General features: G+C 38.6%; 1 protein-coding gene across 4 annotated transcripts in view; it reads left to right on the top strand.

The window, feature by feature from the left end:
• The window catches only part of nrg2a (neuregulin 2a), an 86531-nt gene that overhangs the window by 24180 nt on the left and 43588 nt on the right, over positions 1-18763 (top strand). For 3 of the 4 annotated variants that reach the window (XM_017308632.1, XM_008427062.2, XM_008427064.2), the window contains exon 1: positions 7743-8109. The exons of the other annotated variant lie outside the window; for it this stretch is intronic. In XM_017308632.1, coding sequence (XP_017164121.1) covers positions 7758-8109 — 352 coding nt within the window. In that variant the 5' untranslated portion in view covers positions 7743-7757. Of the gene's footprint in view, positions 1-7742; positions 8110-18763 lie in introns of those variants that run through there. 4 annotated transcript variants of the gene reach the window in all.

The following is an 18763-nucleotide window of genomic DNA, read 5'->3' as shown; positions in this document are numbered from 1 at the left end:
AGTGAGTGGAAGACTGGGATGGAGGGGGCTGGGAGGGGGGGACTGAACTAACCCATACGGCTGAAATCTCATTTTCTCCACGGCCTTGAGAGTGGAGCATGCCCAGTACTGATGTTTGTCATGTCTCCTCTCTCTGAGATGCTGCTGCAGTGCTTCTCAGGAAGCTTGGCACAGGCTTACCCATAGACTTTTTTCTTGTTGGACAGATTCGGCGCAGCAGCCTAGTAGAAACCTCTGTCTCTCTCCCTCTCTCTGTGTTTCGGCATTGCACTTCCAGCTCTTCACTGCTCCCCTGTCTTTGCTTTTCTCGCTCTTCCTCTCGCTGTATTTCTCACACGTTATCTCCTATTTTGTCTCTTATCCTCACTCAGCCCTTTCTCTCCCTCTCTCTCTCTCTCTCTTACATACTCTCGCTGCTACCCTTAAGACTGTGGTTGCCATGGCGACAGCTTTGTGCTGCAGGAAACGTCAAAGAGCCGAATCCGCCCAGCATCACTTCCTCGTTTAACACATAAATTCTGCTTCATTGTTTCCTCCTTGCTGTGATTTCTGTAACACGACAAATAGCTAAACTTGAGTTGTATGATTTAATTTCAATTTATTCGTGCAGGTGTGAGCGTTGTCAGTGAGTCAGCAACTCTGAATTTGACATACCAGATCTCCACTCGTTCACCTTTAGATTTGGCACAATTGACCTTGGGGAAAAAAAGAAACAAGTTCTTTAGACTCTCGGGTGTCACCGACATAAATTTTTGTCTGGTCTTCCCCCGAGGGGGCGACACTCGCTTAGTCTACAAAGAAAGCTCAGTGTTTCCCCCAGGAACTTGGTCCTGGGACATGTGGAGGGGTGCTAAAAATAACTTCTTTTTTTTCAGATTGATTGATTGATTTAATTTTGGGTGATTAGAGTTCAGCTGAAACTTGCATGTGAAGCTTATCTTATCCACTGATCCAATCTGCCTCCACAAAGGTCTTGAAATTAGCCACTGTCCCCTGTTCCTCTCCCGTGACGGAGAGCTGGTCAATTCTGCGGGTTCACCTCACAGTCAACTGACTGTTGCCAACTTAGCAACTTTTTTTTATTTTTTTGTTGCTATAATTAGACCAAAACAAAAGAAAATCTGTGTCAGCAGGTCAGACTTTTTAAATATCGTAATCTACCAGAAAACTGCAATCGGTGCATCCCTGCTTTCTTTTATTATCAGCAGTCTGTAGAAAAACATATTACTGTAAGAAGTAACAGTCATTAATACAAATAAATATATTTCACAGTTGTTGAATATGTCTTGAATATATGCACACATTCAACAGAGCAGTCCTAGTAAAAGGAAATAGAAAATGTTCCTTATTTCGCTGCAATGTGCTATATTAATCTGATTTTTAATACGTCTCTCTCCATTTTTCCGTCTTTATTTACTGTATATTTGTCCCCCTCTTTACCAAACTCAGTCTTAAACAGTCACAGGGAAAATTTTCCTCCGACATCTGAGCCAGGTTAGGCCGGCCGTTGCGTTGCTATCCACTCAGTTCTCATTTCCCTTCAACGCTCAGTCTGGAATTTCTCCCATTGAACTTGATTTCTCCAGTTGAATTTCAACCAAGCCAATTAGCAGACAGACGAAGGAGTTGTGAACAATGTAAAGGCAATGAACATGTATAATGTAGGGGGATATTTCAATGACAACACAACGTGATGGATAAGTTTCAGCTTAACCATGTTCATATATTTCAGTTTTGGATTCATTGCAAACATAGACCCCAGCGTGTGAATTGTCTTTGCAGAGACTAGAAAACATAAGTTCATTATTTTGAACTTTAAAACACGTTTTCTATTTTTTTGTTGTTCTTTTTATCACTAAACTGCTATGTGTCAGGCAGATTACTGCCCCCAACAGGTCAGTTGTAGTAATTTAACTTTGCTTAGATAGCACACCTGTCGCTTCAGCACATGGAGAAAATTAGCATTTAGTTTTTTTTCTCCAAAATAAAAAAATTGTTTCTCCTTGAGAAATCGATGGAAAAGAGTCAAAATTTTGGTTGGGGAAAGGCAGATGTTTTTTTTTGGTCGTCACTGATCTCGAAATCTAGAATCTAGTATGGTTTACAACATAGTGATGGCTGGCAAAATAAATGTTTCAGTTGCCCTTCTGATACTGTAATATCAGTAATACTGTATCTACTCCTGTAGTGTTTAAATTGATAAAATGTAAGGAAATACACCCTTTTGCTGCTAACAAGCTTGTAACTGAGTGCAGAAATGAGAATATCCTGGTGGAACGTGGCATAATTGGTCTTAAGGCATTCCCAGATCCAGTTTCTTGGTTCACTATTGTCAACTTCATTTTCTTGAAATATGGTCACCATGCGTCTGTCCCAACTTGTCTTTTTACTAACTAGATATAAAACTTAATAAGCTTTGTTTGCCTTTTAATTCTTTGACACTCAACTTTCTAATGGGTACCCCTAAATGAAATCAAAGTACCACCAGTGCTACTCATCCCACGGGTTAGGAATCAGGGTCTTTAAAGTGAGGAAAATCTAAAACTTAAACTGCATAACCAGAAAGCGTCGGTTCTCACAGAGTTAACTATAAACCGCAGAACGTGTGCTTCTTTTGTGTCTCCTGAAACTGTCACTAAAGCCAAATGAGCAGCTTTTTATCTCTGCAGTCAGACAGCCTGCATTTATGTTTTGTTACCACAGCATGGTTCAGTGCATGGCCAAGGAGGCAGATGCCTTATTAAAAAAGGTGAAAATCAGCAGGTGGGGGCTTTTTTTTCTGCCATGTGATGTAGAGGTCGTTATCTTTCAGCTCTCAAATCCCTCTGTCACGCTTTTTACCTTTTTCCCCTCCCTCTTTAATTTTTTTTTTTTGTGTTAATTCCGTTTGATCTCCATTTAATTTCTATCTCCTGCTGCGGTTTTACGCCCCTCTACCCTTCCCCCTCCCTCACTACAGAGAATTAAACCTGCAGATGGGTGTTAAAAGCAAGCGCCATACAGTACTCCAACTCCCTCAACCCCCTCTGCAACCACCACCACCAGCATCACCACACATGCAAGCACACCCATGTCCACTCTATTGGAGAAAAAGAAAGAAAAAAAAAAAAGCCCAGACAGATGTAAACAACAAAACCTAATGGCTGTTTAAAGCCATTATGTCGAAAAAGATAAACTCTCCTGGCTGTGAAAGGGCAGAAGTGTTGTTGAGCGGTATCAGTGTGATGATGTGCAGGTATGCTGCTGTTAGGAGTGAACTGCTCGGCTCCACAGTGCAGGAAAGCTGTCTCTATTTTTTTTTTCTGGGAGCAGCAAAAAGAGGGATTAGGAGGCAGGCAGAGATGGGTTCTGTGAGGCATTTATGGCAAGCGCACATAGTATCAATCAAAAGTTTGGACCTATTTTCTTCAGGCTTTATAAATATGATCCCCATAAAAATAGTTTCATTTTATTACCGTTCCATATTTTTGCTGAATTTTTGAAATGGTAACAGAAATGCTCACAATTTGATGATATACTATTATATCTGAAAACTTTGTTTCACACTTCGTACCTAGTTATGTTGCTTGTGAGCTCAAAAAACGCAGTCATGACGTCAGGAGGAAGTGATCTCCAGTTTTATTGATTATCATTATCAAATTTCCGACTGTATTTAAAAATGGAAAAACTGCTATAGCATTTCTTTTTTATTGTTGTTTTTCTGTGGGTTTTACTGTTCATCGAACACAGCATATTAGTTTCTCACTAAAAGAGTTCAACTCATTTTCAATGACCAGATGCTCCAGTGTTTGTATCCTGGCCCCGGGTGTTTCTGCATCGAGTTTGCATGTTTTCCTCATGCATTCTCTCCAGGTACTCGGCTTCCACCCACGGCCCAAAAACATGACTTTTAAGGGGCAGTGTTATGAATTTTCCAGGCATTTAGGGTAAGGAGAAGCTTTTGCAAATAGGCAGTGCTTTGGATGAGCTAGCATTTAGGAATGGCTGCCCTGGGAGATTCAAGTATTTCTCAAATATCCATGAAAGAATCAAAATATTGGAATTTGGAAATATTTCTGTTTATGAAAAAAACACACTCACGGTGTGAAGCAAAAGGAGCATCACCCATTATACTGAAAAAGGTCACAGCTTTAGAAATAAAGTTGTCAGGTGGCTTTAAATCAAAGTACTGAGATTGTAGAAAGCATTTTTATTTTGAATCTTCGTGTTAATATGTGGATTATGTGGAACCATGAGAATGCGTAGCTCTTGTACATTCTCGTAATTCTAACCTCGCTGTATCTGCATTGTCTTATAAATTTACTTCAAAACATGCTTAACATGTTGAAAACAACAGACGACAAACATTTCCAAAGAAAAATCTCTTCCCAAATCTGCATACTGTCATCCTCAAAGGCATTTTTTTTTTTACAACTTGACGTCATGTGTGTTCACATAAACTGCGTGCCCACCCAGAAACGTGCAATCTTGGCTACAAGTCCCATCTTGTCAAAACGGCAAGTGGAGGAAGTGAGCGTTGAGATTGGGAAGATAGGGCGTTACGAGGCGGCAGGAGCATATCCCCGTCACACCGCGGCCGCTGCCAGCTCTTACTCCTTCCTCTGTTGATAGATTAGATCATGGAGAACTACCACAGGAGGAGAGAGCAGAGGAAAGAGCAATTTGCTTTTCTGAACTCTGGGAAAAGCACTGCGTCGGAGCCGGTTGGTGTTTCAAACCTTGGCCTTGTTTTGACCCCTTTAGCCCATAGATAAGGATTATGCTACTGAGTGCAGTGACCTGTTAAGACATGACCCATGAGCTGCCCCTCTCAATCCCTGCCGCTACCGCCTACTCGAAAGAAACGTCAAGAATCCTCCGAGGGCTTGACAGAGACAAACCCCGGGATGGCCCCACAGATGACTCATCGATGAGTTTCATTGAGAGTAACTGTTGTTGTTCTTGTGGTTTTTTTTTTTTTTGTCTAAAATCTTTTGGCATTTTTACCAGGGCATCGAAGTGCAGGAAGCCTAATTTCGGGAAACCTTGCTTTAATATGTAGTGCCTTGCCAAAATATTTACAACTCTAGAAGTTTTTCCACATTTTCTCATATTATAACTACAACTTATGCTTTTGGAGTTTTTATTGGAGTTATTGTGTGATTGAGGCACACAGCAGGACATAATTCAGCAGAGAAAGAAGGTGATACACACTCACCATTTCTTTTCACAAATAAAAATCTGAAAAGTGTGACTTTACGTTGTCTTTGGATCCGTTTACTCTGATGAGCCTCAGTAAAAGCTTCTACATCCGGTTGCATCCAGTTTTTAGTTTTATCTCAGTATAAGTCCAACTCAGTGGTTTCTAAGGTGATAATTGCAGATAAACAGGATCATGAGGACAACAAGGAGCACACCCGATTGGTCAGGGGAAGTTGTGGAGAAGCTTAAAAGAGGGTTAAGTTCCAACATATTACCTAAAGCTTTGGATTTGATCAATCGTCGGCAAAGAAAAAAGCACAACTACCAACCTACCTATATTAGGAGTCTGAAACCTGGTGGCTTCTAGTAACTTTGATCAAAGACAAAATGGAAATGAGCTATGTTTTAATTTATAAAGGCAGTATAATTTCTACACCAGGGTCTTGTTATAGATCAGGGTTATAGATCAGGTTTTATAAAGTCATTTTTGGTCATTTATTGTTAACCTGTGTACTTTTTGATGAGTTATGTGTTTGTATGTGTTTTTATATCCTTTATAAAAAAATAGTATAATTTTTTTTAAACCTAACTCTAAATCAGTGATTCTTAACCTGGGTTCGATCGAACCCCAGGGGTTCGATGAGTCGGTCTCAGGGGTTCGGTGGAGCCTCTGCCGCGGAGGTAAAGACACACTTGTGTAAAGTCGTGATGACGCCCCGCTTTGCCATCAAAGCGGGGCGTCATCACGACGCAGCTCTGATTGCTTAGCCAATCTGAGCTGCGGAGGAGCACTGATTGAAGGAGCTCCACTCTCAGCATGGATTTGAAATTGTGTCTTTATTTACTTCAGCAAAGCTCACAGTTTTTACCAAATTTTGTAGCTTTCGGTGTACTTCTAAATCTGCTCCTTAGTCGCATCTTTTCGCGGTTGGTACTGCCCCTAGTGGCGTGGGGGTGGTAACACAACTAATATAATTACATTACTAAATCAGAATACCGCAAAGTCTTTATTTATTATTACTTCTTCGTTCTCTTAAGAATGTAGAGCTAATTAAATAATCTAAACAAGACCTTAAAGTGGTTCCAGTTTCTCTCGATGRCCAACCTGTTGAAACTGTGGCAAATTTTAAATACCTYGGGTCGTTCCTGGACAGTCAGCTCAACTTTGCTGAAAACACTGACTATATTTTGAAGAACTGTTCTCAGAGACTCTACCTTTTAAGAAGACTTAGTGATCATGGGGTGACCCAACTAGAATTTTGGGGAAAAAAAAAAAAAAATTATTTATCACTACAGAAGGGTTCAGTGAATGCGCATATGAAACTGGTGGGTTCAGTACCTCAAAAAAGGTTAAGAACCACTGGTCTAAATGAATAAAATGAAGTGGTATTGCTTGGCTTTACTGCACTAGACTAATTGTACTTTGGAGTAATGTGGGCAAAAATGGCCGTTATCAACACATATTCATGTTTTAGAATTGCCTAGTCAAAGTCTGTGGCAAGAATTGTTGCTCACTCAGGGGCCTCCTCATCTAATCTGACTGGTTACTCTATGAGTAAAGCTGATTGCGCCCTGGCCAGAAGAGGTGTATCGTACAAAGTGCAAAGTACAAAGTACAAAGTACAAAGTATTCATTCGGAGGGGCCAAATACACTTTTCAGATTGTTATTTGAAAATCAAAATTGGTTTTGTGATTATTCTTGTTATTCTTCCACTTCATAACTATTTTGCTGTTAGTCTGCTATATAAAATCTTAGCAAAGTATATTGAAGTTTGTGGTTGTAAGTGACACTGTAAAAAAGTCTTTCCTTTTACAAGACACTGCGGTAGGTTGAAGTAAGACTTGGAGGAAGCTGTCACTGCTGCGTACTCGTCAGATGGACATGAAAGGAAAAGTTGTCCCTCTTTTACAGTGTCACCCTACTGTCTTTTGGAGCCACGAATGTAACAGTCCTGATCGTCATCTTGGTCCTGTCTGCCTTTCATCCAAAGTGCCTCCTTTGCTCTTTTTTTTTTTTTTTTTCAATGCTCCAAACTGTCTAGACAAAACATCAAGGCTAATAACGCTTCTTAGATTCAAGAAAGATACAGAAAAATATCACAATATCAGCGTAAAACATGCTGTACCTGTTTTGCACTCTTATTGCCGCTTGGACAATAACGACAACCGGCCAGAGGCGTCAGTGAACAGAGAACCCCGGCGTGCTGAAACTCGCCCATCGTACCGGCGGAGGTACTGACAGATGAGCGAGGAGGTGAGGAAGTGCAATTTTGAGCAGCAGTCCTTCATAGATTGTGATCTGACATTCAGCACCTCGCACACGCATATCCACAGAATCTGCGCTCCGCAAATGGGAACCAGATGTGAGGCTGCTCTGGGACCCCGACATCATCCTGGCAAGGGCAGGTCGTCTACAGGCTTATCTGGGTGGGGTGAGCAGCGCTAAGAGGGGTGGGGGGGATAACTTAACTGGTCTCATTTCGCTTTTCTTCTATGGGTCAGTAGAGGGGAGAAGATGCTGCCCGGGATGGCGAAACAGAGCTCTCCGGAAGCACTGTTGTGAAGTTGAAGATTTATGATCAGATTCCTTGGGACACCCTCTCCGTCTCTGTCTCCACGCACGGCTTCAGGATCTAGAAGATCCAGTAATAGAAGGGTTGATTGCCATCATGCAATGGGGAATGCTTTTCTTGTTCCCACCCTCTTCCCTCCCTCTCTGTCAGAGTTGCTATCCTTGATCAGTGCAAGTCTATATAGGAGCAGAGAGACGCTCTCACAGCTTCAGAGAGTCTGGTGGTGCCCATTTGCCACACGTTTCCAAAAAGGACTACCATTTGACTGCAGCATGACAGAACCCAAGAAAAAAGACAGGAAAGGGAAAAAGAATGGGGGTAAGAGAGGACGAAAAGACAACGATCCCACGAGAGGTAAATAAAATTTAGTTTCTGTGTTACATGTTTAAACTTGTGTATGTTTACAGCAGAGAGGAACAGTGACGCAGAAAGAGACTCGGACAAACAAAAGGGCAAGATTAAGATTGAATTACTGTATTAGGAAGGGGAAATTATAGCCTTGTTTTGTAAAAGTTGCAGCCAAGTTGTCACATGAACTTACCTTCCAGGAGCCAAAGACACACAGAGGCACTTGCTTTGGCAACTCTTTATTTAAGCAAAAATGATAGACCAAGTTAAAAAGAATTCAGATTTTAAAACGGTTGAACAGGACACCTAAAAACTTGCTCACAGTAGAGTTTTAGCAGCCCACGTGTTTTATCCCCTATCACAGGGTATTAATTGAAAAGTAATGTCTGTGTGACAGCAAACCCTGCGTCATAATGCGCTGTTTGACAGGGTTAATATTTCAAAGGTTGCTAAAGTGTTTTCACTTCTCATTTTAATATTGAGTGTGCCGTGACTCATCCAGCATAAGAGTCGGCACTTTTCTTTTTTGTGCGTGTGCCCTAAGCTGATTTAGTTTTACACACAAAAAAAAGAAAAAGAAGCTGGAGACCTGTTTGTATTTCACACACACACAAGAGGTAGAAATGTGGTTGCTCTGTAGTGAGTTCAACAAGCTGCAGCATGTCACTTTAGTTTGACCTCAGGTCATGGGGAGGCCCAGCCCCCATTTTAGTGACACTTTAAGGACAATGGCTTGATTATTACTGTAGTTTCTACTCATGTCATTCCTTGCTTGATCAGATACTGTCTCTTTGAGGGTTCATCTTGATAGACATTTTGTACCTGGTGATGTCACCCACGTCAGCCTCCAGCAGATAAAGCCAGAGATTAAATGGGATGTTTTTCTCTAAATCCAACTTTTTTTCTGTCTCTTTTCTCTCTCTTTTTTTTAGCCTGCTAGATGTTTCAGTTTCCTTCCATTATGTAAGCCAACTACTGGTGATCTGGCTTGTTTTATTGTTTTAAACAAAGTGTTGAAATACTTGCTGGCTGTCGGGCTAGATTTGAGCGCAGCCTCTAAACTTGTGAAATACACAGCTTACAAAATTCATCCTTTTACAAACAGCCTGAGAAAGGTCAATGAGTTTATGATCAAAATGGTTTATTTTATGGAAGCGTTATCATGCAAAAAAAATTGGGTGTCTTTATAGGGGCCTATTGTTTAAAACAAAAAGTATGATGGAAAACCTTTTTCTGAAGCTCAATGACGTTTCTTCAGCTCTTCATTAAACATCTGACTCTTGATTAAACAGGGTAATTAAAGCTGAGTTATTTGGACAGACTTATTGGTGTTGGTGCACAAAAACTTCTATATGTCATTGCATGAGAAGCCACCTGGGGGCAGTACAGCGACCTTGTTGAACAATCTGGTTGTCTTTTCTTGTGCAAATGAAATAAAAAAAAATCTGTATTCGCGCAATGTATTTCCTTTCACTGTTGTAAGTGCACCGCAGTCTGGAAAATACATGTTTATTCTGCTGCATCAAGGTCTCAAATAATAGTTTAACCAGACACATTTTGGTGCATAAGCATTGTGATTTTTTTTTTTCTTTTCGGAAAGTTGATAATCCTTAAAATAGCAATGTATAAGTGTGAATTCTAGCTGTGCATGGTGTAACTAACCGGGCTTTCACATATCCAGATTCTTATCATTTTCTCATATTAGCGTTTCAATTTTTACCTAACTTTGTTGGAGAAAGGTCACAAGTCAGTTTGACTTGGTAGCGGAGCGCAATATTAAACATTAACCTATATTAGTTTTGATTATTTTACACGTCTTTGTTCTGTGAAATCAGTTCATACGATGCATGCCGTTTTATGATTGCAGTATTAATGAAAATTGCAATGCAACCCTTTATTTTTTCATATGCAACCATAACCGTGTATTTACATTACCAATGTGTTCTTTTTAATCTGACTTAACAGCTCATGATTTATTTTAACAACTGGTTTAGGATGAGAGCGAGACATAAAAATACCAATTAATTAGTAACTCCAACTTAGACTGGCACGATGAAGGTGTGTAGACTTCCTCCTCTGCAGTTAGCCTATGAACACTTTTGTCTTCAAAAGTGTTCAGGTTACGTGTAAAAAGTTATTTTACAAGTAAATATAACTGCAATGTGACTGACTTCTCTTACTTCTTACCTCTGAAAAGTAAGCCCATCATTCGTTTCCTCTTTGTTTACTATTTTTGGTCTTATTCAAATTTTAAACTACATGTGCTCTTTATTTTCATAAAAGCCCTTTTCACTGTTGTGCTTGTGGCTTTATTTAATAATAATTTTGGACTCTTGCTGGTAAAAAATCAGAAAGAGCCAAAACTAAACCTGGTTTTCTTATTTTATCTAATATATACATATATAAAGATACAGTAGATATAAAACATATGTTACTTATTTATATTTAATTTTCACTTAATATATATATATAAATAATAAAGTTTATTTATTACCTTCTAAATTCTAAATTTCACATAAATTATACGTTATAATAATTTCAAACCTTGCACTTGGCCCATTTAGCTCCTCCAGACTAGCGGCAGTAGCAATTAGCAAACAACCTGGTGGAACTGTGCATCTGCTGAGCTTCTCATACAAAATACTTAAGTGATATATTCAATCACTGATGATGGTTTTTGAAAATATATTGTTTACACTGGTGAAAGAGGATCATGCAAATGTACAACATTTTGCTTAATGTAACCTGGGTTGGAATTTCACTGCTGAAAAAAAATACTCAATACGAACAACTTGTGAAAATAAGCAGACTTAATATGAATATGTGTAATTTATTTATTTTTTCATTCATGAACTGTTGCTTTTCGTTAGTTCACACTAGCTACTTTTAACTAATTAGCCAACAAGCTAGCTAAAACTACCTAACTCATTAAAAAAATAAGACAATAATTACCTATTTACTTCAGCCAATACTCCAGCGCTCAATTGAAGTTATATTTGAACAATTTTCCTTCACATGTTTCCAAATTGGCCAGCCGCATGCTAAAGATGTAATTTCAAGATGACTTTTGCATAGATGCTGCGGTATGCGGCATAATTTGAAGTTATACAATATGCTGTGTGGGCATGTGCATGTGTACACGTGCCTGTCTGAATTAGGTGTGTCGACCTATAATTGTATGTAAACAGGAACATTCTGCCGAAGCTGTCAGTCGGTGATCAAAGAGATCAATATGGTGTTGGGAGTGTGAGACGGGTTCGTCTTCTGTTTTCTTGTTTGTTTTTTTTTCCTTTTTTGCAGAAAATCTTTTTTCACATTAATTTCAAGACATCCTCTTACAGCAGGTGTTTCTTAAAGTAAGCGCCCTTTAATTCAAGCTGATATCTTTGAACCAAAAAGTGTTGATGTGTGCCATTTTACATCTGCTCTGTTGTTACATGATCATTTACTGTCTCATCTATCTACTTTAAGATAGCTGCAAAGCTGGTAGTTTTTAGAAAATGTCAAAAAAAAAAGAACAAGTTTAACACACTTTTACAATGGAAGGCCTTCATTTTTTAAGACTAGTTAGTGGAAGAAAATTGCACCTCAGCAGAAGAAAAACTAAGCACCAACTGTAATTGGATATCTTTGCAGTCTTCCTGACCTATATAAATATGCTGCTCCTGTTCGTGATGTTATAATTCATAATCGTGCACCTCCCACCTATCATATGTCAAGACAAAACGCAACAAGTTTCTTTCTGCGTGGATGGGTTTGCGTGTGTAGCCAAGGATTGCAATAATTACTCAAGGAAGTAAGGACATGGCTGTTCATTTTGCGCTTGTTGCTTTTCATCATGTAGTAATACCTACTGCACCTTTAAATTTATGGTGGTGCTGTTTGAATTATTCAGCAACAAGTCAGTGGAGGCAGCAGCCAGGATTGCTTCAAACTATGTCAGAGTTATCTTACGTTTGTTTCTCACAAGAAGAGGATTTTCCACAAAGAAAACAAACCTAGTCCATCATTATGCCTTCAATCTGTGACACCTTCTAATTCATTTTTATTTTAATTCATTCTTTCGAATGCCACTCAGGTGTGTTCATTAAAAGAGACTGGGTTTGAAATGTGTCCTATCAAAAAGTCTTTTTCAGGCTGATTTATGTGAGATATTCAGATTAATTCTGATCAAATCTTAAATTGAACACAAATTTTAGATGACGGCAGAAGATGTAAAATTTACTCCTTGTCTTTATGACGATACATAATTCATATAGTGTCTGTTTCTAGCAGGATTCAGGTGTGACTACAGTCAACACTACCACACTGTCAGCAAAGACACATTAATTGTAATTACACAAGGACTGGCAATATAGAGTTTAAATACAGCAACAGAACATTATCACCACCCAAAGTTTAAAACAAAAGTGTAAATAATTGTATAATTTCTTTCCAATCAAAAAAGCAATAGCTTTTGCATTGCTGCTGCTAAATAATATTGAATATTACAGATAATGTTGTCTGTGACATTGATTATTCATTGACAAACCAGCTGAGGATGTTGACAGTCAGTCATTTCATGTAAGACAATAATAATAATAAAAGAAAAATGAAGTTTTGCTTCAGTTGCAAGCACTGAAATAGTCAGTAGCACGTAAAAACTGCAGATGATTTTAAAGGTGAGCTAGCCTGCAGTCTGCTTAACATACAAACTGCTGCAGAATTATGGAACAATATCTGTAAATTCAGAACAGCATTAGCTTATGGTAGAAAGTAATGTGTGGCGCCCTTTAATTTCCAGTTTGTAGCTTTCCAAGTAGCTGTGGCTTTCCTCCAGACTCCACCCACTCCAGAACTTTCTCTGGAGTGGGTGGACACTCCTCATTTTATTGGGCAGTGTCACAAGAGTAGGAGCTTCTTAAAGAGACAAAGGCCCATTTCAAGGCTTTAGATTAGTCAAAAGTCCTATTTTTGATGAGACATTTTCATAACAACTGAAGGTAACATGGTAACCTTACACTAAGGCACTATGTATCTGGAAAATAAAAAACTCCCTTTAAAGAAACTTAAAACCATTAAAGTGGTATAATGAGAACTCAGCATAATAAACATAGGAGACACTTGTTGAGCTTTTGCACCATGACTCTGGCTTTGAATTATTATTTTTTAAATGACTGGATTAAGTTTACTCATGTCTGGGAAAATATTTATCGGATGTGCTGACATGTGCAAATTTTTTCCTGCATTCAAATGCAACTTTGGAAACTTCTGCTGCATCAAGGTAGAATTAGGATTCAGTCCATTAAAAAAATAAATTAAAGTTTAGAAGTAAATTTTGAAGGAATAGTGTTACATAGAGAATAGCAAACTGCTTGCCAAAGTAATAACTAATAGTTTGTGAGCTGCTGGGTGGCCAGCACTGTTCTTTGGATCTGAAACGGCCTGAGTTGAAATTATTTCCAGACTTATTTTATTTTATTTTATTTTTTTGTATGGCATTTGCATGAAATCTCTGTGCATGGATACGTTTTCTCTGGGTACACCAGTTTCCTCCCAGTGTCCAAACACATTCATGTTTGGCTATTGGTCACCATCTCTTGCTGACTGATCACTTGAGCTGGGAACCAAACTGTTAGTTAATAGAGATGATTACACAGCATCATCATCTTGATGACCCACCACAGAGTTGAAATTAATACATTTAGTTACTTTTGTGGTTTTCTGTCTGTAATTTATAATTCAAATTTGTAATGTACAACAAAGAAACATTTATGTCAGGATTGGCCGATTGGTCATATTTGAACTACTTGGTATCGGCCTCATAAGGAAAATGTGTAACAGTGCTGTTAGGACTGGTTTTTGACCAATGTCAGACCAAAATGGTACGTTGGTGCATCCCTAGTTATACTCCAAGTGAAGAACCTGGATTTCAGTCACTGAAGTAGATTATTAAATCTGATTTCAGTTTAAAGCCTGATAAACTGAGTGTCATGCAGACTGTTTCAACACCGCCGAGTTTTCAGCGAGGTAATATTGGCATCATGCAAGTGCAAACAAACAAAGATGTTTATCCCCTGAAAACATCAAGTAACCATATTCATTACCAGCTGAAGTTTGTGCCGACATGTTTTGAGTACTGTGGACCGTTGCAAACAGCACGTCAATAGTTATTTGAAATACAACGAGTGAAATGGTCTGATTAAATTAAACATCGTCCAACACGACTTGTCAAGATTTTTGGCTCCAAACAGCTTCTTATAAACAAATATAACTCGGCTGGCCTGTTTTTGATCTGAGATCACAAAGTGAAGGAGATTATTATTTAGCTTTTCCTGTTGACTTTCTTGGTTATGATGGGGTGATTCATCTCTCTTTGGCATCATGGGTTAGGTGTTGAACACAGGGAGGGTTTTAAAGAGACAAACTAAAACTGTAGATTGAGAACTATGACTTTCAAGCAACAGTTCACACCTTACATTTTGCCTCAACCCCTGAACACATGATATATTCACATTCTCTGTTAAAACCTAGATTTGTCCTTTAGACATAAAGGACAATTGTCTATCATGTAACAAAAAATGTACTAGGGAAAGTATGCATGTATAGTCTGATAATGTATGAATAGTTAGACAATTTATTGATTAAGCTTGTCTACCTAGCTCAAACGTGCACAAATCTCAACTAATACACAGTGTTGGCAATGATGTATCCAATACAATTTTACTCCAAAAGGTTATAAGTAGGTTTGCTGTTTGAATTTGTCCACAGCTGAAACGTTTCAGTGCAGGATTGATAATAATTTGGGGGATCTCCGGATGGTAGGTAAAACAATCCCAAGAATGTACAAGGTCCTCACTTTGTAAAAGCAGATTTGGCTGGATGCTATTAAACTGATCTCTTTGAACAGATGTTGTGTTACAGTAACTAGTGTATGGCATCTGAGGAGCATTTCCACATGCAAACGGCATACCTCTGGCTGCCATGCAATGCGGTTTGTCTTTTGACAACGTGCAGCGAGGTGACATAACACCGCAGTAATCAGGGATACTTTGTATGGGGGGAAGGAAAAACACAAAGGCATGCCTTAGATTCCTTCCCTAAGCTCCTGGAAATGAAACAGAAATGTTAACTCGATAATAAGGGTAAGGCATTGTTAATATATCAAATAACTTTGTTTTTGAACAGCTATGTGGGCTGAGATCTCCAACTGTTACCCAAGGCATGAGCTGTTGACACGCCAGATAGGCTTCTATTCTCAAATTGGGTTTTTATAGTCCATGTCTGCAGCTGCCCCTGTGCTTCAAAAAGAGAGAAGCGGGCTGTTCTTGGGGCCACGGTTTATCATCACTCCTGCACAGTTTTTTCGTTGAGGATATGGAAAAGGACTTTGTGGTTACATTGACGACTTGTTTTCATCAAGAGCTGATCGTAGCATAGTGCAGAAACCTTATAGGTAATTTCAGACATTTTAAGAGTGAGGTTCTGCCACATTATTTACCGGGTTTGTTAATTTACCTGCAGTATGAAGATATCAGTGAATAAGTCCTCAAATTGGCAGATGGCTAGTAGTGGCCATGTTCTAGGTAGCTTTAGCAATTGACAGAATCTGATAATTTGTTTAAAATCTGAAAATGTTCACATCTATGGAATGTATTGCTAACTTAATGAATATTTACATTCTGATTTTACAACTGTTATTACGTTTATCACTGCTGCCTCAGTTAAACGGCTTTCTGTGCTAAAGATGGTTGACTTCATTTAGTTGTCTTCATATTACTATTCTGAGGTCACATTGTGTGAAGTTGTCACCATCATTTGTGGCTGCAGAAATAATTTTTAGATGTCTACAACACCTATAAAATCACCATTAAAATCCATCTTTGAAGACGCTGCATAAATTCGAGTCTTATTAACTATGTACATTTTACTTACAGATTTAGAATGGAGTGATTTTGAGGATGAATGGTGTGTTAATGCTGTTAAATATGGAAAACCAGATGTGAGAACAGAGGTACGTCCCACTAAAATAACATACCCTGTCTTGATAGAGTGGAACACTGTGAAATCCACACCCTTGATCCCAATACTCATGCTTGATTCAAACTGGGAGGAGATTAAAACCAACACTCGCACCTGAAAGACCTGATGTTTCACAAAATCCGTTTCATTTCATGACATTTATACCTGCGGAACATGTTTTTTTTTTTTTTAAATGGCCACAGTGCAAGAAAGAAAATGGCATGAAAGCAGCTTTTAAGTTGTCTTGCTATCTTGGTGTTAATGGTTTTCATCTGTTGGAAGAGAGCATTTTCAGTCTGAGTTGTGTTAAGTTGCTAAAATACAAAATCTGTCTGATTACTTCTTAGCCCTCCAGAATTTACTTATTATGAGGGTCAGTTTTCATCTTTCTACTATAGTGAAGGGAAATATTTTGATAACTCCTTAGAACTTCACTTAAAAACCTTCACTTGTTCTTTTATTTTTGTTAGATACGTGTACAAGGGGGATTAATTTAATGATACTGATCAACATCTGAAAGCTGAGCAGATGAAGAAGCACATCTGGCTAACTGGACTGATGAAAAGTAGAGTCCTGTGTTTCTGTTGCTTCTCTTGCCAAGGACAAATCTTTGCTAATTCTCTTGGCAAGGACAGACTCATGTCCAGACATTTTTTTTTTCTTTTCCGTATAGTCTGTGCAACCTCATTCTTGCTGCTCTCTGACTGACGAGGCTTTCCTCAGGCAGTATGCACGGGTTCAGTCTGGCACAGTTCAGTGTGTGTAGATATAAGCAGAAGTTCAGTTTCTCAGACTTGGGTCGGCTCACGCAGACATTTCTAAGTTCTGCTCTCCGAGATTTAAATATCTGCAGAAGACAGTGACTTTTCTAAGCTTTTCAAACACCAGATCTTTGCAGATGCTCTTACAGAGTTATAGTGCGACTAAAACAGTGCTGGTATATTCCTTTGGCAAGAGTAATGTAAAAATTAGGGGTGGGTCAGTAGGGTAGACCACAGAATGCTGAGCACTGTTTAACATCAACTCCCATGCAGTGCATTAAATTGTTAAACAGCTAAAAATCTTTATGGCTCAGTATTAGACCTCACTTCTAGCTATCAATAAACCTGAAGCACTTTCAGAGTTGATGTCAAAAGGCAATATGTCGTATATGTTCAGCCCATATAATGTTATGACTTTCAGCAGATTTGCAGTTATGCTTTGCTGAATTAATGGGGGTTTTATATTTCCAAACTCTTGGGACTTCAAAATCTTGAAGCAATTCCTCGAGCAATTGCACCACCGATATCTATCTTGAGACCGAAAGCTCATTAAAGTTTCAAAGTGCTACATTACAAAAGTACATCTTGCCTTTTCCCTGCCTTGTTAGATTCTTTGTCTTTGTTTTCCCCAATGCTACAAATATCATCAGCCACATTTCCCAGATGCATGCTGTTTGTAGATAAAAGGCCCTTGTCTTAATGAAAACAGGATAATTTTAGCAACAAAGTGACCGCTATAAAGCTAAAAATGGCTTGTTTCCATTGATCTGCGTGCTATTTTGAATTTTTTGATTTGCAAACTGATCTATTTTAAACAGAGGATGTGCTATCTTCATTAATATACCAGTTTTCCTTGGATATATCCAGGCTGCTTTGCATTCAAAGATTTAATGCATATTACTTTTCAAACTTTGTGAATTACATTAAACACAAAGACTTATTGAAGCTTTTGCTGGGGTTTAACATGGTTAATAACATGGTTATTTCTTTTATCAGGAATAAATGTGCTTTCCTCTGGTACTGAAAGCAAAGAGATGCTTCTCTCGTGAATATTAGTGCTAAATGCAAAACATGAGACATACTTAGAAACTTAAACACTGCTTTACAAAAAAAATGTATTCTCCTTGAACTTTTCTACATTTTGGTATTACTGCAAACAGCAAAGTAAATGATTAGTATTGTCCTGAAATGTTTTAGTTTCAATCTTTACTCTGATGCCCTCAAATCAAATCAAGTGCGACCAAATAACTTCAGCAATGTCAAGAAGAAAGGCATTGCTGAAACAATGCCTTACCCCTACTTCTATTAATTACTGTCAGAACTCTCAGTAATTACTTGTAGGACTTCTGAATGCTAAATGTGTTGGAAAAGTAGCACTGTATGCCATAATAAACACACCACCTCCACAGTCAAATGAGGTGGTGGCAGCTTCATGCTGTAGGATTGCTTTTCCTCTGCAGGAACAATGAACAGTGACATGGATTGAGTTGAACACAAAAAAGCACAGCTGGAAAGATGTAACCCATAAGAGTTGCAGCTCTAATTGCAGTGACAGATGTTTCTATAAGTGTTGACACAGGAAGGTTGAAAACATGTGAATGTCTCACCTCTCAGATTTCTGTTTGTGAAAAGTTTTAATAACTCGGTAAAGTATTTTCTTTCAACTATTTATCACTTTGTGCTTGTCTTTCTGGTCAGATCAAATCAAATGGAAACATCTGGTATACATGTAAAACATATAACTGCGAACATGCCACCCGTACTATGAAATGTGGTGGTGGCAGCATGATGCTGTGGGCATACTTACCTTTTTGCAGGGACAAGTTTCCAGCAGCTCAGTGACCCCATCCAAACAAACAAAGTCTTCAGTGCAAATCCATGAGATAAAATGAACTCGG

The sequence above is a fragment of the Poecilia reticulata genome, linkage group LG14 (genome assembly GCF_000633615.1).
Source record: "Poecilia reticulata strain Guanapo linkage group LG14, Guppy_female_1.0+MT, whole genome shotgun sequence".
Taxonomy (NCBI): Eukaryota; Metazoa; Chordata; class Actinopteri; order Cyprinodontiformes; family Poeciliidae; genus Poecilia; species Poecilia reticulata.
Note: the sequence above shows the minus strand (reverse complement) of the source record. Positions and strands in the feature narration are given on the sequence as shown.